General features: G+C 48.1%; 2 protein-coding genes and 1 pseudogene across 2 annotated transcripts in view; 2 read left to right on the top strand and 1 right to left on the bottom strand.

The window, feature by feature from the left end:
• Positions 1-15,063, bottom strand: part of Cds1 (CDP-diacylglycerol synthase 1) — a 76,439-nt gene extending 61,376 nt beyond the window's left edge. Inside the window, exon 1 of the mRNA XM_051170336.1 lies at positions 14,799-15,063. Within this exon, the coding sequence (XP_051026293.1) occupies positions 14,799-14,915 (117 nt within the window). The 5' untranslated portion in view covers positions 14,916-15,063. The remainder of the gene's footprint in view (positions 1-14,798) is intronic.
• Positions 1,772-2,376, top strand: LOC127210635 (small nuclear ribonucleoprotein Sm D3-like; annotated as a pseudogene).
• A 6,722-nt stretch (positions 15,064-21,785) lies between the features above and the next one.
• On the top strand, positions 21,786-24,615 carry LOC127210539 (PRAME family member 20-like). The gene is made up of 4 exons (XM_051170185.1): positions 21,786-22,057; positions 22,115-22,129; positions 22,490-23,077; positions 24,048-24,615. The coding sequence occupies exons 1-4, from the start codon at positions 21,786-21,788 to the stop codon at positions 24,613-24,615; spliced, it is 1,443 nt and encodes a 480-aa protein (XP_051026142.1).
• The last annotated feature ends 1,213 nt before the right edge of the window (positions 24,616-25,828 follow it).

Below are 25,828 nucleotides of genomic sequence, written 5' to 3'. Positions count from 1 at the left end.
TTTTTTCCCCCACAGCAACAGAAATGAAAGCAGAGCACCTCCCTGCCCTGTGTGCTGCTCACTCTCAGCTGCATTCCTTGAGATCTGGGTTTAGCATACACCCCTTCGAGAAGCACACTTCATCCTAACTAAAGCATAAAAGATAATTCCCAAAGACTGCACATTAGACTGGCATTACTCAAACGTCAGAACTGAAAGCCCAGTACGGACCCTCTGTTACAAAGACGGTGGCCTTGAAAGGCCATCGGGGGAGAGGATGAAGAACGCTTCAAGCGACCCGACTGAGCGCTACCTCACTGAGGCATGCTGAGTAGGTTCGAATGGTTTTTGAAAAGCAAAATGAAAGCTTTTTGCCAAGCCCGTAGTTAACGCCGGTTCTCAGACATCTCTGCATCTTGGGCCCAAGATTCCAGAGCATGCATACAGCTTTCCTTTCACGTCTCCACACCAGGGACCTGTGCCCTTAGCTCCAATTTCCTGCCACATCTATCCGGGCTTCCATGAATAGCACCGGGTTTGCAACAGAAACGATTCCCCTATCTCTTCTACACCAAGCCTGCTGCCTCATTCCTTGCTCCCTGCTTTGGAGAAGCCACAGCCAAAACAGGGAACTGATCAGTCCAGGCTCCAGCCAGCAACTCAGCCTCTGGAGAGCAAGATGGCACAGTGGGTGAAAGTGAGTGTCAAGCAGGCCCAAAGACTTGGGTTCAAGCCCCAGAACGGACTCCAGCGTATCAAAGTAAACTACATAAACAAAACAAGCTGGCCATCCATCTTTGGGGCACGTATCCGGCCTGCACTGAGCCCACCTTTCGGCTTCCCTTCTACCATCATCAGCCCTTCTGGCATCACCCTCTGCCCTGAGCCTCAGCCTCCTGTCTGCCCACTAGAACCTGCTGTGCACACTGCAGCCAAGACGATTTTGCAAAGCCACACATCAGATGTCATCACTCCCCTGCCAAAAGACACCAGGGTGAAGCCAAATCACTTCGTGCTGTTTAGGCTGTTTCTGCAAGGGGACCCTGATCTTCTGGGCGTGCTCCCCGATGCCCCACATTTCACCTGTCCTCCTCTTTTCCTGCGTGCAGATGCTTCGTCTCTATGTGAAGTGTAAAGTTACACCCACCCCTCTCTTGCTCCTTCTCCTATTTCTAAGCTCCCTGCCCTATGCCTCAAGCCAGCTCCTGCAGGGACATGGTCTGAAGTCACCCACAGGGCCACTTCTTTAGCGTCGTCTTCTCTGACTGCCAGCTCCAGGTTAGCCAGTCTTCAACTGCGCTTCCAGAATTCTCGGTTTGCAAGTACGTATTTGTTACCAATCCACATCCTTCGCGGAGAGAAAATGCTGACCACAGGCACCACTCCTGATTGCAAGGAGCTGGCACTGGGCAAGCACATGCCGAATGAACTAACTCTGCTGGCTCTGCTACGACTCTGCTACACTAAAATAAGCTGTCACCTCCTCTCATGACGGGTAACCTCTATAAGTAAGTCACCTGGCTTGGGACCCACGCTGTATTTAGGGAAAATGAGGACTTCTGAGTAGGGGGTACGTTTCTTATTCAACTATAAAGCTCAAATAAAGATGTGTCTGCTACCCAGGTGTAGTGGCGCATGCCTTTAACCCCAGCACTCAGGAGGCAGAGGCAGGTGGATCTCTGAGTCTGGTCTACCTACTGAGTCTTCACACAGCCAGGACTATGTAGAGAAACTCTTGCCTTAAAAAAAAAAAAAAAAAAAAAAAGGCCCGCCATTCCGTCACTTACACGCCTTCGTCTTCTAACGTTTGTGCCAGAACCGAAAAGGAACCTACAGTTATTTGCACAGGAAGAGTCCTGCCAAGATGTCTATTGGAATGCCGATTAAAGGCTTGCACGAGGCTGAGGGCCACATAGTAACCTGTGAGACCAACACTGGCGAGGTGTACCGAGGGAAGCTCATTGAAGCAGAGGACAACATGAACTGCCAGATGTCCAACATCACAGTCACGTACAGAGACGGCCGAGTGGCACAGCTGGAACAGGTGTACATACGCGGCAGCAAGATCCGATTTCTGATTTTGCCCGACATGTTGAAAAATGCACCTATGTTAAAGAGCATGAAAAATAAAAACCAAGGCTCAGGGGCTGGCCGAGGAAAAGCTGCTATCCTGAAGGCCCAAGTGGCTGCAAGAGGAAGAGGACGTGGAATGGAATGGGCATGGAAACATCTTCCAGAAGCGAAGATAATTTCCTCTGTTGAAGGGAACTTTGTCCTTTTTTCTCTTAGGTTTTGGGAGGGTTACATGTGCATATGTCCTAGGTTTTCTTTTGATATTTCTCTTTGTATCAGAGAAACTGTTAAGCTAAATAAAGTGTGGTTGTTTAAAAAAAAAAAAAAAAAAGTCTTCTACTGATGTCTGAAAGCCAAGAATGACGTACCTGATCACCTGCAAGTGTGGCTCCTACAGTGAAACTGGATCTGGACCTCAGGAGTGAGATGTTTCACGGGTCCTGGTTCACTTCCTTGTACCATCACCAAAGGAAGTTATCACTTCCACTTCACAAGTGAGAGGTAAATCAGCAGAGCACCCAAGTTTACACAACTGTAAATGTGCCCCAAATCAGTCTGCACAGGAACGCTGAGCCCAAAAGTAGCGGACAGGCATGCCTTAAAAACAGAAATTTAGTCTAACTTTAAAATGTTAGGACAGGAAGAGCCAAAGCAACTCTGAAAGAAGAAAGGACAGCCAGCGCTCATGTGCAGGGGGGCTCATGAAGCTGGTCATCAAGACTGTGTGGCTCTGAAGCAAAAGACAGACTCATCAGAACAGAGTCCAGAAGGAACATATGTGCTCAGCTGATTCTCAACAATGCTGGAAAGACAATGCAGCAGGGAGGGCTGGAGTAACTGCAAATAGTCGTCATCATCGTCATCATCGTCATCATCATCATCATCATCGTCATCATCACCATCATCTTCTTGGCCCAGATCTTACAACATATACAAAACTTAAGTAACAATGAAACTTTAAAAATTCCATAAAATCTCTAATGTTGGTCCCAGAAGATGCCTCCTAAATATGGTAACAAAAGCATGACCCGTAAAAGAAAAAAGAAAACAAAATTCATTAAATTATTTTTGAAAGACACTGCTAAGAGAATGAAAAGACAAGCCAAAGACTAGGACAAGGCCTCTGTCAATCACACAGCTGGTGATGGCCTGACAGCTAGGACAAGGCCTCTGTCAATCACACAGCTAGTGATGGCCTGACAGCTAGGACAAGGCCTCTGTCAATCACACAGCTGGTGATGGCCTGACAGCTAGGACAAGGCATCTGTCAATCACACGGCTGATGACAGCCAGACAGCTAGAAGAAGGCCTCTGTCAATCACAGTTAGTGACAGCCTGACAGTCGTCTCAACTCTCAAAGTTCATAAGAACACAGTCAACAATTACAAACCAGAAGCAAATATTTTAGCAGACATTCTCTGCCAACAACAACACACAGATGGCAAGTGAGCACAGGGAAAGATGCTCAACATTATTACTCATTAGAGAGACAGAAATCAAAACCTGCAATTGAAGCAGGCACAGAGCACACCAACCAAGTCCCAGCAGGCTGAGGCCAGAGCACTGTGAGTCTGAGGCCAGTCTGGGCAACACAGACACACACACACACACACACACACACACACACACACACACTCACCCACAACACACACACACACACACACACACACACACACACACCAAGTGGTGTTGGAAACTGTGAAATATGCTGCTGATGGGAGTAACAACTTCCGGAAAAGCTTGCCAGTTTCTTGGAAAAGTAAATGTATAATCTACAGATGACCTGGTCATTTCATTCCTAGGCATTTTCTCAGGGAAGATGAAAGTATGTATCCTATTGTTTGTGGCTATGCATGTAAATGCTCTCCCTCCCTCCCTCCCTCCCTCCCTCTCTGTGTTTATGTGTGTGTGAGAGAGAGAGAGAGGGAGAGACAGAGACAGAGAGCCTCCCTCCCTCCCTCCCTCTCTGTGTTTATGTGTGTGTGTGAGATAGAGAGGGAGAGACAAAGAGAGAGAGAGAGGGAGGGAGGGAGAAACTACTGCTACATGGGTCGTATGCCTGTATCTTTATAATAATTATACTAACTAGAAAGGTGTGGGACATGCCTGTAATCCTAGCTCTTAGGATATGAAAGCAGGAGGAGCCAGAGTTCAAGGTCATTCAAAGCACAAAGCACAATGGAGTTGTGGCAAGCATGAGAGACATATGCTCCTGCTTTTAAAAAAAAATCAGAAAAAGAAAAGGGTGGTGGCGCACACCTTTACTCCCAGCACTCAGGAGGAAGAGTCAGGTGGATCTCTGTGACTCGGAGGCCAGTCTGGTTTACAAAGGTGAGTCCAGGATAGACAGGGCTGCAGAGAAACCCTGTCTCGAAAAACCAAAAAGAAAAAAAAGCCAGACAAAATGCAAAATGTACATACAGCATGCACATGAGTACATACATGCCTGTATAGCATTCCACTTGTGTAAAATCAATCCCAGGAAATGTAAACCTAAGTTATCGTGTTAGAAAGCATAGCAGTGGCATGGAGGGATGGGGAGAGAATAGCAAACAGGAGACAGCTCCCAGGAGCAGATACTGTTTGTTATTTTAACTGCAGTGATGCTACACAGGGAAAACCAGGCCAGAACTCATCAGACTGTACCTGCTATGGGCTGTCTCCCGTCCGCAAAGGCAACACCCTGGGCTGCCTCCCCCTCCCTTAAGACCATACCCTGGGCTGCCTCCCCATCCCTTAAGACCATACCCTGGGCTGTCTCCCCCTCCCTTAAGACCATACCCTGGGCTGCCTCCCCCTCCCTTAAGACCATACCCTGGGCTGCCTCCCCCTCCCTTAAGACCATACCCTGGGCTGCCTCCCCCTCCCTTAAGACCATACCCTGGGCTGCCTCCCCCTCCCTTAAGTCCATACCCTGGGCTGCCTCCCATCCCCCAAGGGATGCTGCTAAATGGCGATGTGAGTGACAGTACTGAGAGAGGCCACATAGGTGTAGAGACTTCATGACTGGAACTAATGCCCTTGTGGGACATGGACAGATGATCTCCCCCCCCCCCACCATGTAAAGACAGCAGTGCCCTCACCAGGAACCAAAGCAGACAGAAATTTGGCCTTCCAGCCTCAAGAACTGTGAGAAACAAATTCCTGTTATTTAATTCGACCAGTCTGTGACACTTTGTTATAGCAACCTGAACTAAAAGCATAGCACTTTGTGTTCAATTTAGTGAGCATCCCTGCAGATTCTGAAATCAAGTCACCCACAGAGGGCTAAGATTCTTCCTGACAGTGAACACTGAAAAGATAGGAATGCAGGCTAACACCAGGTAGCAAAGGATATGGTACACTCAACACATTCAACATGTAGTCAAATGCCCCCGGTTCCACATGGTTTAGAATTACACACAGATTAGGCTCTCAGCCAGCCTAGGAAGATGTTATGTTACAATGCAAGGGAAAAATACAGCGATGAAATTTGCCAAGCAGCCAACTTCGAGATGGAGAGGTTACCCTGGATTGTCCTGTGGGTTACACATAAGCACAAGAGAAGAGAACTGAGGAGCCTCTGAGGAGATTTGAGAGCAGCAGGAGTTAGCGCGAGCAGTTCTGAGGACGGAGGAAGGGACAAGAAGCCATCATGTGCAGGAACACAGAGGAGCAAGAAGGGGCAAGGAAATGGGATTTCCCTTAAAAGACTCTAGGAAAATAGTCCTGCCAACACCTTGAGTTCAGCCTGGGAGGCTCACTTCAGAGAGCTGATTACCAAACTATAAGACAATAAGTTGGGGCTAGAGAGATGCTCTTCCAGAGGTCCTGAGTTCAATTCACAGCAACTACATTGTGGCTCACAGCATCTATAATGAGATCTGGTGCCCTCTTCTGGCTTGCAGGCCTACATGCAGGCAGAGCACTATATACAAAATAAATATTTTTTTTTAAAGGCAGTAAGTCTATGTTGCTTTGAGCCACTGTTTGTGGATACAGAAGTTATCAGAAATGAGATATCAAAACAAAGTCTCAGCCAGTTTGTGCCGTGCCAGTGAACCCCTCCAGCAACCCCCCCCCTCTGCCGGCGTTTACATGGCTCTCTAGCCTCTTCACCCGCCACAGTTACACCTACCCAGAGTGACCGTCATGAACTCAAGCCCAGCCTTTCTGGCAGCCACAGCTCTTGCCCTCTTCTGCCATGGCAGTATTTAAATTCCACCTGATCTTGGGGTCTGTTCAGATGTCCCTGCAGTTTTGGCTCGCTGTAACCTTTCCCTGGAGATATACATCATTCTTAAAATTACACCGTGTCTAACGGTGTCATTTATGTAAGTCTTAAATCCCAAATTAGAACTAAAGATCCCTGAAGGGCTAAAGGAACAGGGTAGCGGAGAAGCTCAGACAGACAGCAGACGGTTTCCATTCAAACACTAGTTAGGACTGTGACAGCAGATGTGCACTTCACCTGAGATCTTATTAGTGCTCTGCCAGAGACATCACCGTTTTCTTATCCCATCAGAAAAAAGCAAAAACAAAAACAGTCTATCAGCTAAGAAAAACTTTGCCTACCTGCAGGAACCTGCTGGGATTCTGATTTGGGGGAGGGGAGCTCTAAAAGAAGTACTGGGAACAGTAAGAAACTCAGACTGTGGATCTGGGTTTTTTTAAAGATGGGTCTGTGTTGCCCAGACTAGTCCTGTGCTCCTGGGCTTAGTGACCCTCTCATTTCAACCTCCCAACTAGTTGGAAGTGCGGGTGTGTGCCACTGTGGCCAGCCAGCTATCCAAGACTTGTTAGTTTTGAAGCTTGTTGTGCCCATGCAGGAAGATGTCCTTAAGAGACATGGGCTTAGATAGGCATTAATCCCAGCAATGAGGAGGCAAAGGCAGGAGGATCAGAGTTCAAGGTTATCCTTGTTATGCAGCAAGTTCAAAGCCAGCCTGGGCTACACAAGTCAGTGTGTGTGTGGCTGTTCCCAGTGAATGTCCAGCCTAGCCTGGGCTACACAAGTCAGTGTGAGTGTGGCTGTTTCCAGTGAATGTCCAGGCCAGCCTGGGCTACACAAGTCAGTGTGCATATGGCTGTTCCCAGTGAATGTCCAGCCCAGCCTGGGCTACACAAGTCAGTGTGTGTGTGCCTGTTCCCAGTGAAAGTCCAGGCCAGCCTGGGCTATACAAGTCAGTGTGTGTGTGTGGCTGTTCCCAGTGAATGTCCAGGCCAGCCTGGGCTACACAAGTCAGTGTGCATGTGCCTGTTCCCAGTGAATGTCCAGGATATCTGCAGCTTATTTTCAAGCCATTCACCAACAAATACTTGCATACCCTAATGAGAGGGCAAAGCAAACTTAGCAAAATATTTATAATTATTTAAAACTAAGGGATGCATATTGATTGTAAAAGTAACTTTTTGGGGGGTTTGGTTTGGGGTTTTTTGTTTGCTTTTGGTTGTTGTTGTTGTTGGTTTTTTGTTTGTTTGTTTGTTTGTTTGTTTGTTTTTCAAGACAGGGTTTCTGTGTGTATCCATGGATGTCCTGGAACTCACTTTATAGATCAGACTGGCCTTGAACTCACAGGGATCCACCTGCCTCTGCCTCCTGAATGCTGGGACTAAAGGCATGCACCACCACGCCCGCCTGTAAAACTGACTTTTATTCGCTTAATTTGATTGTCACCTCCAAGATTTACTGCCTCCTTCTGCTAGCCTAGGCCTAGTCCTGGAAGCTTCTATCCTCTGTACAATCTAGTCTAGGCCTAGACCGTTTTCAGCCTCTGAGGCTTACTGTTGAATAAGCTCACCCTTTCTAGTTCTGGCTGTCCTGTTGAACTCAGCTGTTCTCGCTCAAAGTCCTCTCCCAGCTGATTTACTCAATCTGGCTTCTCTCAGCTTCTGACTGAATTGCTCTGCTTAGCCTCAAACTAACTCCAGTGATCTGCTCTAATCTTCTGGCTCCTTCTCATCCTCTGGCTCATTCTGTCTTCACCTGTGTCTAGCTTGTTCTCTCTTCAGCCTGTCTCTGGAAAACAGCTGCCTCTGAATTCCACAAACTGAACTGCCACAAACTCAACTCCATTGCACTGCCTCGCAACTCACAGACTCGACCTAACTGCCTGAAGAGAACTGACTAGAACTCTGAGATCTGTATGCCTCTGTCTCCTGAGTGCTGGGATTAAAGGTGTGTACCACCACCTCTTTACCTGAAACTTCCTCTAAACCAGGCTAGCCTTGAACTCAAGAGATCTATTTGCCTCTGACTCCTGAGATTAAAGGTGTTTCTGTATTCTAGATGATTACACAGGCCTAGAAGATCTCTGAGTGTGATCTCTTGCCAGAACAGCCATGTTCTGAATTAACATCCCTCTACAATTGATGATAATTAAAACTAAACAACACACTGTTTCAGGATGCAAACCTATGTGGTAAATCTATCAGAAAACGGAGTAAAAAAGAAAAAGAAAAAGTTACCCAGGTGAGTAGCTGGAAGGTTCCAGGCATGAAGACTATTAAATATAGTACATGTCAGTCCATGCAAACAGGAGTACCACAGGCAGAATTCTGGGGAGTGCCACTTGCACTGACTCCACATGCACCTGACTCCACATGCACCTGACCACACATGCACCTGACCACACATGCACCAGTCTCCACATGCATACCATCCCATATGGCTGCTACAAGACTCCACCTGACAGTAAGTGGGTGAAAGAAAATAACCACAACCACGAAAGAGCCCCGGTCTAAGCTTGTTTCCTTATCTGGATTTCTGCATAACAAGGTGAAATGTTAAATCCAAGAGGAGCGTAGTAAATGTTTACCACCCACTGCACCACCTTGTATTTGAAATAACCCACTTGGGACAGGAGGATGGCACGGCAGTGAGGCCTCATCTTATTGCCAGTGTTTGGTGCCCTCTGGCCAGTGAGATGGGATTCAGCACCCCACATCCAGCTCTCGGCCAGCCAGCCAAGAATCCTGACACACGGGGACTGCCACCAGAGCTAGGAAGCAACCTTAGAGGTCATGAACATTTAACACAAATAAGGGTTGGACTCCATTTTGCGCACATCAACGTTGTGTTTAAAACAGACCTAGCCAGGCATGGTGGCACATACCTGTAATCCCAGCACTTAGGAGGCAGAGGCAGGTGGATCTCTGTGAGTTCAAGGCCAGCCTGGTCTACAAAGTGAGTCCAGCACCAGAAGGGCTACACACACAGAGAAACCCTGTCTTTTTTTTTTTTTTTTAAGATTTATTCATGTATTATTTATACAATGTTCTGCTTGCATGCCAGAGGAGGGCACCAGATTAAAGATGGTTGTGAGCCACTATGTGGTTGCTGGAAATTGAACTCAGGACCTTTGGAAGAGCAGCCAGTGCTCTTAACCACTGAGCCATCTCTCCAGTCCCGAAAATCCTTGTCTTGAAAAGACCAAAAATAACAAAACAATAATATAGAGTCTAAAATCTTGTTCTGACAAACTCTTAAGCAGACAGAACAATCACTAGAAGAATAACTTGAACCCTTCTGTGGGAAAAAGAAATTATCAAGACAATCAATCCAGCAGCCCTCAGAAAACCCAGATCCACTGGTTCTCTTGGGAGCTGAGGGTACATCATGCTGAGCTCTGACTGTAGGAGACCAGAGTGTGACAGTGAGGAGGCAGAAGTCCTTGAGCTGGATGCGCTGAGGACCCAGGGACAGTGGCGGCTCTGAGAAGCGGTCCTGTCATCAAAGGCATGTCCAATCTATTAAGGAATCGCACGTGAAGGTACCTGTCTCATAAAGGGGAGACGCCCAGCTACCTTCCTACCTGGGATTTTACAAAAGAGCAACCCTTGTTCGTCTTATATGTCAGCCGTGAAGGGTGACATTTGGGCTGAGCCTTGCTTAGAGAGGCACTTGACAGTCATTTTCCCAAGATGCAAAACCAAATCAAGGCTCAGAACCTAAGTATGAAGATCCCGAATGACCTGTTTCCTTGCACGGAACTAAAGTATTTTTAAACAGTGTTTTCAAATACAGAAAAGTTGATGGAATGCCAACCCCTGCGATTAGCTGAGTCATGAATGGACATGTAACTCTCTCTTTTACAAAAAGGCACCCATATATGTCCATACGTAAACACAAAGAGTAAATATACTCTATTAGCGTACATTAGTGCTAGAATATCTTTACACAGCCACGTTCTGAGACTGCTCTGAACTGTCCCACTCCCTTCTAGGGAAGATGCTTATCTTCCAGGAATGGACCAAAGTGACCAACACAAAGGGAAAGGGGAGGGGCGTGGGAAATGTGTCCCCTAGAAACGAGAAGGGTGACACATTAAGGGCCTGGTTAATACTTAACAAGGATGCCCCCATAAACATCATCAAGATGGAACAGGAAGAGTGTGTGCTTCCCAGCCTGCTGCTGGCACTGTTAGGGTAAAGCAAGATTCTTGTTGAGAGAGTCGATGGTTGTTGACCAGAGTAAGCACTGGAGCATCACTAATTAGCGAGGGCACAAAGATACAGCCCTGTGCATCTGAAGTGACAGCGGGCTCCACCCATAGAAGCACACTTGTTGAGAACCAATGTAAAGAAGTCTGGAGACTGTCCCCTCTGGATTCACAGCATGCTGGGTACATGAAAAGAAAAGACCTCTAGGGTGGAAAAAAAAAAAAAGCCCAAATATGGAAAACGACTTTTAAGTGGCTCAGTATCAACCCTTGTCTCCCGACAGTTTAATGTGTATACACCCATAATTTCAAAACTGCCTTTAGTGGCAGAGCCCACAGATCCTGCACACGCTCACTCAGGAAGGCCCAAGAGGGAACTTGTGAAGGTCACATGAGGGAGGACAATGAGGAGCTCCTTCTGTTTGGAAGACGCTGACCTTCCTCAAAGTCCTTGCTGGCTGTTTCCACACAGTTGTTTTTATGAAGGCTCTCAACCCATCCCAATCAAGCCTTCACACTGGAAGGCACGCCTTACCCCACTTCTCGGTTACATCACATCCACTTTCCCACTGTGAGAAGGCAGCTGCTTTCCCCCTTGGCTATTACTAGGAACATAATGAGGAGCAAGTAGACAACACTGAAGGACTCTGTGAGCTAAAGCCTTGACCTATGAACCGCGCGGATGTGGCCTGTGACGATCTGCGACCAACTGAATCTGCACTGTGCTTGATAGATCCATTAGCCGCTTCCTGGTCATTTAAGGTCCTGAGCCTTAATAGGAGCCCCTGCCAGTGTGCTCGGCTTGAGCTAACTTGTTTCTAGCATCCTTTCTAAGTTCCTGTTTGACTGACAAAGTGGAAGGCCCATGGCAAGCACACGGGTCTTCTGTCTTCTGCTTTTCCAAATGGTTCTGTACCTGCCCTCTATCTTTGCTCTGTTTTTCCTGAAGAAAAAAGCACGTGCCTTAGCTTCCTTTGCTGGCATCTACGTATCCCCCTGTGTTCTCCATGCAGTCCTGCCTAGTGCTTAGGCCTGGGCACCAAGTCCGCACCTCATCTCTCAATGACTTCTTTCCAAGACACTCCCTAATCTTCCCTCATCCATTTTTTATCAAAAAATTTTCATACAATTTGTTTCCCCTCCCTCTACTGTTTCTCTCTCTCTCTCCCTCTCCCTCCCTCCCTCCTCCTTTTTCTTCTTCTTCTCCCCCCCCCCTCCACACACACATACACACACCAATCCCACTGAGTTCCTTTCCAGCTGGCCTGCATGGGCCTGCTTGAGGTACCCAGTGACACTCTATTGGAGAGATCTGGTCTTCCCTTGCTTAGGGGTGGGAGGCTGTGTCCATTCCCTGTCTCGGGGACCCCACCTGGCTGTGCACATGCTGCCTCAGTCTCTGAGGAGTTCGGGCCTGCCGTCAGTCCTGGACTGGGTCATCTGTCAGATCTTTCCACCTCCTCCTCTGCATGGCTCCCTGAACCCTGAGGGGAAGAGATCCCGTCTCTATCCCCTTCACTTCCATTTCCCAAGGGCAGTGTGCTCCTCTCACTGTCCTAAGGGAGAGCCCGGTCTCTGGCTCAGTGTAGCCACTGAGGTCTTTGGCTACACTCTGTGTGCGGCTCAGCCTGTATTCTACAGCACTACGGATGACATTTTGTAAGCAATCCCTCCTCTTTCAGTGCCCAGGATCCTCTGCATCTTGGTAATTCCTTACATCCCTAACTCCTTTCTAACATGGACACACGTTCATTTGTCCCACCAAGTCTCAGTCCCACCATCATCTTTCTCTCCACTATAGGGCACCAGCTCCCCTAGACTGACTCGTAGTGCCATCAGTCCCCCTGAATAGCTCCACAGTACCCTCCTTCCCAGGGGTCCGCCTTCCAGTACTTTCCAGATCACTGCAATGAATATGCTAACGTCTCTGCAGAACTTCCCAGTGGAGAGCTAGATGCGGTGGCTCACACATAACCCCCACACTGGACTATGCAACTACTACAGGAAACGAGACTTCAAAGGAAACCAATAACCAAAACAACAGCAAAGCCATGTCCAGTAGCTTCCCGGAGTCCGTGAATAAAGAGGGACATCAAAGGCCACAAGGCTGTCAAGCGCTTGACCTCCTCACCTGCCAACCAGGCAGTGTGTATGCTCTGGGGTTTCTGATGTCTGTGCCCTGCTCCTAGCATGCCCAGCCAAGGAGCACCTCTGCACTGACTAGAACACCCTGCCCTAACCCCGGTCCACTTGACTGACTCCCCAGGCTTGGTTACTTCCTACTTCAACCCTCACATCCTCTTAGAGCTTCTCCTAGCCACTCAGGCCCTCCATGCTAACAAGGTTGGTTTTTTTTTGTTTTTTTTTGTTTTTTTTTTTTCTTTTGCTGGCTCTTAAACGGAACAGCACTTAAAGAGTTTCGATGGACCAAATATTAACCAGCCTCCAACGGGTGACTGACTTAAAAATAGCCCTTGACCTGGAAATATAGGTGTGTTCAAACACACACCCTGATAAGAAAGGACAGACAGAGGGTACAGCTCCACGCCTGAGCGCTCGGCAAGCCAGGGGCTCCTGGAGCTGGGACTCTCCAAGGACAGGATGTCAGCAGCTCGAACACACTCACCCTTGTCAGGGGTCACAGATGGGCATGTTTCATCTCAGAAAGCAACAGCCACCAAGATATGTAACAATGTCAGCTACCAACACAGCATTTATAAACAAACAAGCTGACTGGGTAAACAAGTCACCACAGGAGACGATGACTCTGATGAGTCAGATGACACCTGTTCTAAATACATTCTGGTGTTTAAAAATAAAAAAAATAAATTTTAAACCCTATTTTATGCACTGTTTTCCATCTCCAGAACATGTTTTGTCTTAATAAAAGCTCATTAGCTTCCTCCAGTTAAGGAAGTCGACACAAGGAGGCTGGTATTTCGTACATTCTAAAGGATACCAGTGCTAAAACAAAATCCCAACCTAATTAATTCTATTTTTGGTCTGGTTTCCAAGGCAGTTTTCAGAAAGGCTGTTCTCAGCCCTTTGCTCCCAGTTTCCAACCCTCTATAGCTGAAAAACTGTGTGTGTGTGTGTGATCCCTTATCACATGTATGTATTTCCCAGACTCTTCTCTTCATACCTGTCAAGAATAGGAAAGAAGACGCAGACCCACTGTCTCCTAAGTTTTGGTCCTAAAATCACATTATTTATTGCTTCCATGTTATTGCAGCACAGAACTGGGACTCAAGTTCCATCAAGTTTATCAGTGTAAGTTTTAGAAGCAACTCCCGCCCGAGTCAAGCTGCCAGGAGAGTCAGAACAGCACAAAGCAGAAGACAGAATGGGAAAATTAGGTTCTAAGGCTCAAAGGCCCCGAACTTGACCTTTGGCTATCCAAGGCTACCTGAGAGGAGTTTTTTGTTTTGTTTTATTTTTGTTTGAGCAGCTGAGGATGAGTTGATCGTCCTGAATGACGCCTCTCCCCTCACCCCACCCCACCCCCTAGTGCTGGGATGACAAACAAATACCACCACACCATCCTCCACAAAAGAATTCTAAGAACGAGTCAAAAGTTTTGAGTTTCTCAAGCGAAGTGGAATTCTGTAAACATAAACTTTTATAGCAAATATATTCTCTGCCCCAATTTCCCAATCTAGTTCATGCGGTCGTAAAGCTTCATTTTTATTTATTTATTTTTTTCTTCTCCAAAAGTTCTTATTGGAACCGGCTTATCAGAAAACACGGTTAAACTCTTGACTCTTTCTAGCTTTGACTATAATAGTGGAAGCATATCTGCATATATTCAAATACGAAGCAAGGTAAATCTATTTTAAAGGAGGGAGGGGTGTGAAAAAAAAAGTCTGGAATTGGCCTGTTCTGATTAAATGAAATCCCCTGGTGGGACAATAGCCCTGTCTGTGGTACACTCCCATGGTGTTCCCAGCGTTTGACAGCCTCAACTCTCCAAAATCCATCAGCCCGGAAAAAGAACAGAGAAACGAAAGCGCAGCTTGGAGTAGCTCCAGAAGCCTGTCTGCGTCAGGCTCCAATGACAGGCTAGAACCCAAGGTGCCCGTCTTAAGTTTACTCCCAACTTTGTCGCCCTACGGAGGAAAGGCGAGAGAGGTGGCAGCCACTAAACAGCCAGAGCGCCTGCGGTGACGGGTTCCATCCAGACCCCAGAGCGAGGGGATGGGGTCAAGAAGCTAAGTGCAGTGAGGTTCAAGTGCGACAGTCCCGGCCCCGCTCGCCCTGGGGGATGCGCAGGACCTCCCCCAGCGGCACACTCGCTCCGGGGGCGCCGCCCGGCCCCGCCGCACTCACTTTGTCGCTGGTGCTCTCCGTTTCGTGGTCGCCCCCGGCCGCCTCTCCCTCACGGGGTGGCGGCACCCCAGCTACCCCGGGGCCGGGGCAGCCCCCGCGGAACCGCAGCTCCAGCATGTCCCGCTCCCGCGTCGCTGGGCTGGCGTCGTCTAGCGCCCCGCCACCGCGGAGCCGCGCCGGGTCACCCCCAGAACGGCATCAACGAGCGAGCGCTCGAGGCCGCCGGAGGGGGGTGCGGGGCGGCGCGGACGGGCGGGCGGGCGGGGACGCGGCGCCGTTGCCAGGTGCGCGGCTCCACGCACTGGCTTCAGAGGGCGGAGGAGCAGCCCGGCCCTCCCTCGCGCCTCGCGACCGCGCCACCCAGCTCGCCCGCCCGCCCCACCTTCCCGCCGCCGAGCTCCCGCAGCACGGTCACGCGCCGCAGGCCCCGCCCCACCAGCCCCTCCGCGCTGCACTGCAGTGCCCAAGGCCCCGCCCATATCGGTGACGTCAGCTCCAGGACCACGCCCAGGCCCCTTTGCGCAGGTGGGGCCTCGGAAAGGTGCGCGCAGGGTTGGGCACCTGGGTCGGCAAGCCAGGGGCTGGAAGGTGCGGAGGCGATCCCGGGCGACTGGAAGCCTTAGACTGCGCACGGACATTAGATGGAGTTCAGCCGACTCCTTCAAGGGACTCGGCCCAGCTTGACACGCAGCGGCGTGGCGGAGCCTCTTAGGCGTCCCCAAGCAGAAACTTGCTGGGCAGGACAGACCCGTTGGCTCCGCGTTCCAGCCTGTGCTTTGCCTCCTCGATTCCTGGGGATGAGTTGGCCAATAGTTTAAATCTCGTACCCAGGTTCTGTACTGAGGAAACTCGAGTTTTTGAATTTCACACAATGTTCTACCACGGGGTCCACAGAAAGTCTTTGATGCTAGGGCTCCGCGTTGCCAAGGACCTTGGGACAGTAAAGCTGGAACAGGATGGACAGACACCTGATCTGAGTTAATTCCAGGCTAATCCTGTTAGCAGGTGCTTAGTTTTCTTGACATGCATTTGAGAGCTAGACTTAAAGGCCAAAGTCTCTCACACAAACATGTAATTCACACAAACTGGACAGAGGAACACCTTTATTCTAATAAGTCAACAATTTCCTAGGTCATAACTGACAAAGTGAAAATAAGTCATGTGTTAGTCATAAATTCTAATAACCAGAAAAACTACATTGCACCAGAGTAGTGTGCAATGAGAAACAGTAGACCCACATTACCTTGCTTGGACAAACAGATCTCTAAAGCTGTCAAGTTCCGGGCAGGCCTGGTGGCTCACGCCCTCCCAATACTCGCAAGGCAGAGGCAGGAGCTTCACTGTGAGTTCGAGGCAAGCCTGGTTTACACAGTGAGTCTAGGACAGCCAAGGCTATACAGAGAAACCCTGTCTAGGTAGGGGGAAAGCTGTTATGTTCAGTTAGGGTTGCCAGCATCATTTTCCAAAATTACAATTTCTTGGTAAGCAGAACTTTGTAGCAAAAATGGTGGTAGAGGGTCCCCTAGGACTCAATGGTTAGAGATACTTGCAGCTAAGCATGATGACCCAAGTTCAATCCCCAGGCCCTACATACACGGTGGAAGTAAAGAATTGCCACCAGGAAGTTGTCCTTTGACCTCCAGGCACACGCATGCGCGCGCGCACACACACACACGATAAATATGATTTAAAAGTAATGGAAGATAAGAGAGTAAGTCCTCTGAGTGATGGATGTGGTGTGGGTTTTTCTGTAAGGAACAGAAAGAAGACTTCAAGTAATTAGGTTAATTGTTTCCTCTTTCTCTCTGCCCCTGCCCACCTTTAAAAACTACTTCCTGATAGGAAGGTCAAAGGTCAGCAGAAGAGGCTATAGTGGTATTGGCTCCTACCCAGCAGAAAGGAGGATTCTAGCTCCTTTCAACTTTCTTCCAGGACGTTGGGGAGCCAGAGTTCTAGCCCCAGTGGCGCCAGTTATCTCTGTGTCCTCTAGTAAGTGGGTAAGCCTATGTCCCCATCTGTAAAGTGAATAGTAAGGAGTTTGTTGCCCAGTCCCTTCAAGTGGTTACAGTGTCAAGTTCTGACCCTTTCTTACACTCAACATCCCTCCCCTCCCCCAGCCAAACCCTCAGTGCTGTTCCTTTTCTTTCTTCTCCCTTTGCAGTAGGAGAGGGGGAAAGCCTACTGAGAGTGGCAAGAGGGGATGACAGAAGTCAGTGAGTGTAACAGAAAAACAAAAAACAAAAAAACCTGTCCTCCTCCACCCAGGGAAGAGGGGCAGCGCAGACCCATCACAGTGTTCCCCTTCCTTTCCCCCCTTCCCCCCCCCCTTTCCCTTCCCCCACCCCGCCTTTCCTGAGCTCTGCCACTCCCTGCATGTCAGCGGAGATGGTAATTTATTCCTGTCTTGATTATAGTTATTGACTTTAGTTGAATGATCGATGGAACCACAGACCGAGGGCTCGCCGCGGAGCCGGCCCCTCCCCTCAGACAGTCAGCAGGGTTTCTTGAAGAAACAAATGGGTAGGGATCTATAGTCTGGTGGAAAATTATTCGGTGTTTACGTTTTGACTTACGCGGTATGGCGGCTGTTCTTGGATGTCAACGTGACTACTTCTGGAATTACATCTAAGAGGGATTTTTCCTGATTGGCTCATCTGAGGTAGGAAGGCCCACCTTAAACCTGGGCCACACCTTCTGGTAGTAGCCTCTGTAGAGAACAAGGAAGAAGGAAGCCCTTGCTGTTTGTTCAACCCCTGCTCACACTGGCAAGGCCATTTCTTCACCATTATCAGAGCCCACTTCTTCGGAATTCCTGAGCATACTGAAGACCAGCTGAGACATCCAGCCTTGTGGGCTGAACAACTATCATATTTGTGGACTTTCCATCAAGAGACAGCCATGGTGGACTATTCAGAACACGACCTATAAGCCACTCAAATAAATTTCCTTTAGATACATAGACAATAGAGAGATGATAGATAGATATTCATTTTGTCAGTGCTGTTTCTCTAGAGAACTCTAACTCACATGGATATCCACTTTTCTTCATTTTCCACTTGACCTGTAGAAAGAGATTAAGTTTAACATGTATTAAAAAGAAGTTCTAAGCCAGGCATGGTGGTGCAAGCCTTTAATTCCAACACTCTGGGAGACAGAGGCAAGCTGATCTCTGTGAGTTCGAGGGCAGCCTGGTTTACAAAAATGAAATCCAGGACAGCTAAGGCTACACAGAGAAACCCTGTCTCTAAAAACAAAACAAAACAAAACCAAAAACAAGTCCTAGTAATAATTTTTTGTTTGTTTGTTTGTTTTTCAAGACAGGGTTTCTCTGTGTAGCCTTGGCTGTCCTGGACTCGCTTTGTTAGACCAGGCTGGCCTCAAACTCACAGCGATCTGCCTGCCTCTGCCTCCTGAGTGCTGGGATTAAAAGTGTGCCCCACCACGCCCAGCTCTGTAGTAATGATTTTATACTTTACCTAAAATATATTACAATGTATTTAGCCGTAACTGGCTTTATTGCACTTTATGTTTGCAGACTTTTTTCTTTTCTTTCTTTTTTTTTTTTTTTTTTTTTTTTTTTTTCACTTGCTGTGTTTGCGTTCTATGAAACAACCGTGTCATATAATGATTCCTAAGTCTCACCTGTCACTCTGGCTACAGTTTGACCTGCTTGAAGGGTTTCCAAGAATCCCTGAGTCTATGGGAAATGCTGGGCCAAGGCACACTTCTTTGCTAGTTTCAGAGTTTCCACTGCAGTGGTCTTGGACCTTTTTAGCTGCTTTTTTTTTTTTTTTTTTTTTTTTTTTTTTTTTTTTTGCTTGTTTTGTTTTATTTTTAGAAACAGGGTTTCTCTGTGTAGCCTTGGCTGTCCTGGACTCTCTTTGTAGACCAGACTGGCCTCTTAGCAAGGGATTTATTTGCTGGGGAGTGTGGAAGGGAGTAATGATGTTGTTATTTATATATTGTCTGTTATAGTTGTGGTCTTAGCTTATCCTGTTGCTCACAATAATAGGAACAGGAGATGCAGAGACACCCCGCCGCCCCCCCCCCCAATTTCTCCTTTATGATGGCCTCCCAAGGTGTCTGCCTCTTAGGTGAGAATTTGAGCTTGCTTTCCACAACAAAGGTTATGAGGCACTTGCCTGGACCGTCTCCAACTTCCAAGGGAAGAAAAACCCAGCCTTGCCGAATGTTTCTGCTTGCCTGGCTGTCCTTCCTGTAGCGTTTGTGACTTGGCCTATCGTCCCTGCTGCACCTTTCAGCTCTCTATGTAAGTTGAAGGTAAGCATTTCTGATTTAAGAGGGAAGGAAGTGAGCACAAGAGGAGGGAGAGGGAGGTAAAATAATAATAATAATAATAATAATAATAATAATAATAATAATAATAATAATATAGGTGGCTTTAAAAGCTACAGGAAATAGTATGATTAACTATCAAAAAAGGGGCGTACCCATAATATGTGTAACTAAGGCTATGAACATGTATGTATAAGGTTTAATGACCTCTTCTCATCTAGGCTGACAGTGCTCCCTTCAAGAACCAAGGACCACTGTGGTGGTTTGAAAAAGAATGGCCCCCACCAGAGCCAGCATGGTGGCGCACGCCTTTAATCTCAGCGCTTGGGAGGCAGAGGCAGGCGGATCTCTGTGAGTCCACTACAGTCACGTCTACACAGAGAAACCCTGTCTCAGGGGCAGGAGGAGGGGGCGGGTAAGAATTGAAGAGCTGGAGAGCAAGGCGGTTCAGGCCTTTAATCCCAGCACTCGGGAGGCAGAGGCACGCGGATCTCTGTGAGTCCACAACAGTCAGGGGCTACACAGAGAAACTCTGTCCCGAAAAGAAAAGAAAGAAAGAAAGAAAGAAAGAAAGAAAGAAAGAAAGAAAGAAAGAAAGAAAGAAAGAAAGAAAAAGAACGGCACCATATGTTTATAGATTTGAGTACTTGGACACCAGAGAGTGTCACTATTTGAAAGGATTATGAAGTGTGGCCTTGTTTGAGAAAGTACAAGTACGTCACTGGAGGTGAGCTTTGAGGTTTCAAGAGCCCAAAACAGGCCCCATGGCTCTTTCTTCTTCCTTTTGCCTGCTGGTCCAGATGTAGAACTCTTCCATCGTGTCTGCCTGCGTCTCACTGTGCTCCCCCCCACCCCCCACCCCCCCAGGGATGATAACGGGCCGAAGCTTTGTTTTTGTCTTTTGGGGTTTTGTTTTGTTTTGTTTTGTTTTCTGAGACAGTGTTTCCCTGGGTAGCCTTGGCTGTCCTGGACTCCCTTTGTAGACCAGGCTGGCCTCAAGCTCAGAGCGATCCGCCTGCCTCTGCCTCCCGAGTGTTGGGATTAAAGGCTTGCGCCGCCACCACGCGTGCGCACAGCGACAGGGAAGGCTTTGATTCCAGTCTTGCGAATGGAATCCAAACTGGGATTAACTGTATGGGACTCATATATCCAATCAGATGGCAGCTTGTGTTTGGGAGGTGGGGCTGCAATGGGGGTAGGGGGTGGGCAAGACCGGTATATAAAGTTACAGAGGAGCCACTCAGTGAGCTGGAGCCTGAAGTTAACAGCCTGGTTCTGCTGGGATCCGGAGATCCTGAACTCAGCTCATCGGTGCTCAGAGCTGGTAGGTCACTTCCCTCCAATGGAATAGGCCACCCAAAAGAGAGAGAGTAGACCCAAGATAACAAAGTAACATATGTATGTATGTATGTATGTATGTATGTATGTATGTATGTATGTGGATTTATTTCTGGATGTCTATAATTTAAAAATACCTTTTTATTATAATGCAGTTTTGTATTCATTTGACATAACTTTAAGTAATACAGGATGGAATAACAACCCCGTTTCCTAGTTTTTCCCAGGCAGGTTTTTTGTTTTAGAGAAAACATGGGTAGGTTGGGTGTGTGTAAAACTTCCCAACCTCTGTTGTTTGGGGACTTGTCATATAATCTATGTCTGATTGCCACAAAAAGATGGTATCAGCTTTCAGACTGCTGGGGACCCCTTCCCAGTGGGGATGGGACTGAGTACAGCATTGGTTGAGGTTGGATGAAACACAGGGTGTACTTGGTGGACTTTGTTTTTGTTTTTGCCTTTTGGCAGGGGGGGGGGGCGGCAGTTATGGAGACAGCATTTCTCTGTGTAACCTTGGCTATCCTAGACTCACTTTGTAGACCAGGCTGGCCTCTAACTCACAGAGATCTGCCTGCCTCTGCCTCCCAGGTGCTGGGAATAAAGGCATGCACCACCATGGCCAGCTCAAATTTTGTTTGCTTGTGTGGCTCTCCTGGAGTCCTTTGTAGACCAGGCTGGCCTTGAACTTTGAACAATCTGCCCACCTCTACCTCCTGAATGCTGGGATTACAAGCATGTGCCACCACACCCAGCCCTTGGGTGTACTTGTTTGCTTGTTCGTTTGTTTTGGTTTTTCAAGACAAGGTCTCTCTGTGTAGCCTTGGGCTATCCTAGACTCACTTTGTAGACCAGGCTGGCATGGAACTCACAGAGATTCTCCTGCCTCTACCTCCCAAGTGCTGGGATTAAAGGTGTGTGCCACCATGCCCTGCTGCCCTTGGGTGTACTTGTGAGAGGCTTCTTATGCCGTCAGTGAGAGTTTGGCTTTGAGACCACCATTAAAAGCAATAGCTTAAGCTGACATTACCACCATTACCAAAGCAATAACTCTGACCATGGGTGGTTCTGGTGATGACAAGGAAGTTTTCTAAACTTTATCATGACAATATATTCTTAGCCTGTTGTGGTGGCTCACACCTTTAATACCAGCACTCGGGAGGCAGAGGCAGTTAGATTACTGTGAGTTCAAGGCAAGCCTGGTCTACAAGGTGAGTCCAGCACAGCCAAGGCTACACAGAGAAACCCTGTCTCGAAAAACAAAACAAAAATATATTAAAAAAAAAAAAAATATATATATATATTCTTACTTGAATGCTTCCCAGGGCGCCTTCTGACTGAAGAAGACCTTGCAGGATGAGTGTTCAGACCCCACCCAGACTCCTGACGCTGGCAAGGCAGGCTCTGCTGAAATATGAGGCCTTGGCGATTTCCGATGTGGAGAAACTGCCTACGGAGGTTTTCCCAGCACTCTTCAAGGAGGCCTTCACTGGCAGACACACTAAGATCGTGACGGCTATGGTGGCAGCCTGGCCTTTCCCCTGTCTCCCTGTGGGGGCATTGATGAAGACCCCTGACTTGGAAACCTTCCAGGCTATGCTGGCAGGAGTAGACATGGGGCTGAAAAGGTTTCACTCCAGGTTAGCAGTAAGCCAGAACTGTAGGATGGAGCACGTGGAGTACAGGGAAGAGCCTGTGGGGTCAAGGAGAATGGCTTCTTCACCCGTGCATGGGAGGCTTCCGGTGGGATTATCAGGCAGGATGCAGAGGCCTTGACAGCCAGTCTTGGCTTGTACTAAGGACATTGACTATGGACTGGACCTTAGAGCAGACACAGCCGCCCAGTGGAAGGAGCCGCCCTGGTGTTCCCATGCCCACTAATAATGGGACCGAGGAGAAATAGAGAGCAAGTTAGTGGAAGGAAACAGTCAAGTCTACGTATGGAGCTCAGGGAAAGCTTCCGTAGCATGTGTGAGGGCAGAGTTTAGAGGTATGCAGTAAAAGCTGACTCAGTCTTGGGTCTTGTCATGTAGCTGATGTTTCATGTGCTTTACCCACAGGAGGGGAAAACTTCAGGTTCTTGACTTGAGGAACAAACAGCATGAATTCTGGAGCATCTGGGCTAGAGCAGAGGATGGGGGCTGCCCAGCAAAGACCCTGCATAAGAAGCAAGTAGTGAAGGTTCTTCCCAGATACGCACTGAGGCGGCGTCTGAAGGTGATGACAGAACCTTGCCTCAGGTCCCGACTGGATGAAGAACAAGCGTGCTTCTTGCAGTGGGCCGAGCAGAGAAAGGGCTCCATTAATTTCTGCTGTAGGAAGTTGAAGATCTGGGCTCTGCCTGCCCATGATATCATTAAAATCTTGAATATTTTCCGTCCAGAGCACATTGAGGAATTCGAACTGAGCACAGAGTGGAATGCGTTAAGGCTGGCACAGCTTGCTCCCTGCTTAGGCCAGATGAGCAATCTTCGCAGACTCTTCCTGGCACCCACCTGCAGGAATGCCCTCAAGATTGACAACAGGGTGGCAGACATAGAAGAATGTGTCTGGAAGTTCATTTCTCAGTTTTCTGAGTTCAACTGTCTCCAGCATCTCCGCATAAGTGGCATCTACTTGCTCAGAGGCCGCATGAATCAGGTCTTCGGGTAAGCAAGGATGGCGGGCTAGGTCAACAACCAGAGCAAACCTCTCCCTTTTACTTTAAGGATTAGTGGTGCACGGTGCTTGCCAGTCACCGGGAACTAACATGTAGGACTCAGGCAACTATAAAAGTTACTCCTGTTTCCATGTGTAGTGAGTCACGGTCTCAAATGCCCACTCATGAAAGGGGAGGGCTTAGGTGGGATAAAGGGTACGTCAGATGTGCTAAGGATGGGTTGTGATTCTTGGAATCATGCCCAACCAACCAATGAAATGGAAAGGGAACAGGAAGGGAAGAGCAACAATTAGGAGTCTGAGGGACTCACCAGTGTGGAGGTGAGCTCTGTGCTCAGATCTGTGAGAACAGCCTCAGTCTGCCCCAAACTTCCCATGGGTGAAATGCTTTGAGCCCCAGCAGAGCTGAGTGCTTGGGACAATGGGGATGGTGTTGGGGAGTAAATGACAGCAAGAGTGACTGTGCAGAGGCTGTGAGGTAACCCAGAGTCCACTGAGCCCACAGGAAATGTCCCTAGATCCTCTCAGGACTCTCATGGGTTGGAACTTCTCCTGTGTGCTTTCTGTGCTTATGGGCTGAGCCTGGTTATGGCTTGAGAGTGAGGAGGCCAGGAGAGAAATTGTGGGTTTGACTTGACTGAGCAGTTTCCAACAGGAAGCATCTTAGAGCTGGAGCGGTGGTGGCACACGCCTTTAATCCCAGCACTTGGGAGGCAGAGGCAGGTAGGTTGATGTGAGTTTGAGGCCAGCCTGGTCTACAAAGTGAGTCCAGGACAGCCAAGGCTACACACAGAAACCCTGTCTCGGAAAAAACAACAACAAAGGAAGCATCTTAGATAACATCCTTGATCATTTGGTCAAACTGACCTTGGGGCACCTGGTTCCTTCTACCTCTGGGTAAATCCCACCCCACACTCGCTAACAGCATTTGCCACAACTAACAGCCTGGTCTGTCCCTAGGTGCCTGATGCCCTTCTTGGAGACCCTCTCCATTAGTCACCACCAAATCTCCCAGCAAGATTTGAACTGCCTCACTTGGCGTCCAAAGCTCTTTAAGCTAAAACATCTGGACATGAGTGGTGTGGTCTTACTGGCTTTGGATGTTGTACCTCTCGGAGTTTTCCTAAAGACTGTGGCAGGCACTTTGCAGACCCTGGACTTGACGGGTTGTAAAATGAAGGACCCTCATCTCACTGTCCTCATTCCTGCCCTCAGCACATGCTCCCAGCTCATCAAGGTCAGTTTCTATGGCAATGATTTCTCCATGGCCATCCTGATGGGCCTTTTACAGCACTCCGCCAATTTGAGCAAGATGGATGAGGAGCGATACCCCGCCCCTCGGGAGTGCTGCCACAAGCGGGGTCAGTACTCTATAGGGAGGTTTGTCCATCTTTGTGCTCAGCTCAGGAGTACACTCAGGAGCATCAGGGAGCCCAAGAGCATCTCCTTTGCTACAGATACCTGCCCTAAATGTGGGGGGTGCTCTGTCTGTAACCTAGAGTCTATAACCTACTGTGGCTGCTTGTGAGAAACAGGAAAACACGGCTACCGGATTTGGAGAAATGGAAGGCTTGGCACCCGGCTTCTCATCCTGGGTGCCGAGGGATTGTGACTTTAGACACTGCTCAGATTGTTGGGAGAGAAAATGATGTGTGGTAAGTTGTATCTTGGAGGCTGAAGTTGCCCTGGAGAACAACGGGACTGTGGGAACAGGGGTCATTTATAAATGGCCGTAGCCATAATAATGCCCCATTTTCTGTATAGTGTGATATCAATAAAACAATTTTCTTCTACATTGGAATACTTGTTGAATACATAGAACATGGGCTATTTGCTTAAATGTCATTGCTTGTCTAAATTCCATAAATGATTTAAATTTAAGGACTTCTCAACAAATGCTCTCTGGAGAGAAGTAAAAATAAACAGACTATTGGCGGTAATGTCAACAATCCAAAATCTGGCATAGATGGATATCTCAGCCAGGGTGGGCCACTCTAGGTACAGAGGTGTTTTGAGACAGGGTTTCTCTGTGTAACAGCCCTGGCTGTCCTGGACTTTGTAGACCAGGCTGACCTCACACTCACAGAGATCCGCCTGCTTCAGCCTCTCAAGTGCTCAGATTACAGGTGGCATTGTCTTAAAAACAAAAAGAAGGCAGGCATGGTGCTGCACCCCAGGAGTGCACTCCAGCACTCGGGAGGCAGACGCAGGTGGATCTCTGAGTCTGAGGCCAGCCTGGTGTACAAAGTGACTACAGGCCAGCCTACATAGAGAAACCCTGTCTCAAAAAACAGGGTGAAAAAAAGAAAAAGAAAAACAACCCATGGATGAGCGAGGTCGTTCACAGGCCAAGAGCACACGCTGATTCTTCAGAGGACCAAAGCCTGATTCCAGCACTTAGATCAGGTGGCTCTGACACCCCGGCTTCAGGTGACAGGCACACTTCTGGCTAATACACATCAGTACACATGTCATTTAAAAATATATATTAAGATAGTAAAATAAAAATGTTGCAGGATATTTGATTCCATTGTGATTTTGACATTGTAAACTGTTAAAAAAAAAAAAATCTGTCTCTGATCCTATTGTGGTCCCTGAGACTGAACTGGAAATCCCTGTTCCCTGAGGTTGAGCCCTGACACGCCTTTAATCCAAGAACGTTCTGTTTATTGTAAATAGGTGATTAAGGTGTGGCTCAGCTAGCCTTACACACACCTTTAATCCAAGAGCTATCTGCACAC

This window comes from Acomys russatus, chromosome 28, assembly GCF_903995435.1.
Source record: "Acomys russatus chromosome 28, mAcoRus1.1, whole genome shotgun sequence".
NCBI lineage: Eukaryota > Metazoa > Chordata > Mammalia > Rodentia > Muridae > Acomys > Acomys russatus.
This window is presented reverse-complemented; position numbering and strand designations above follow the sequence as displayed.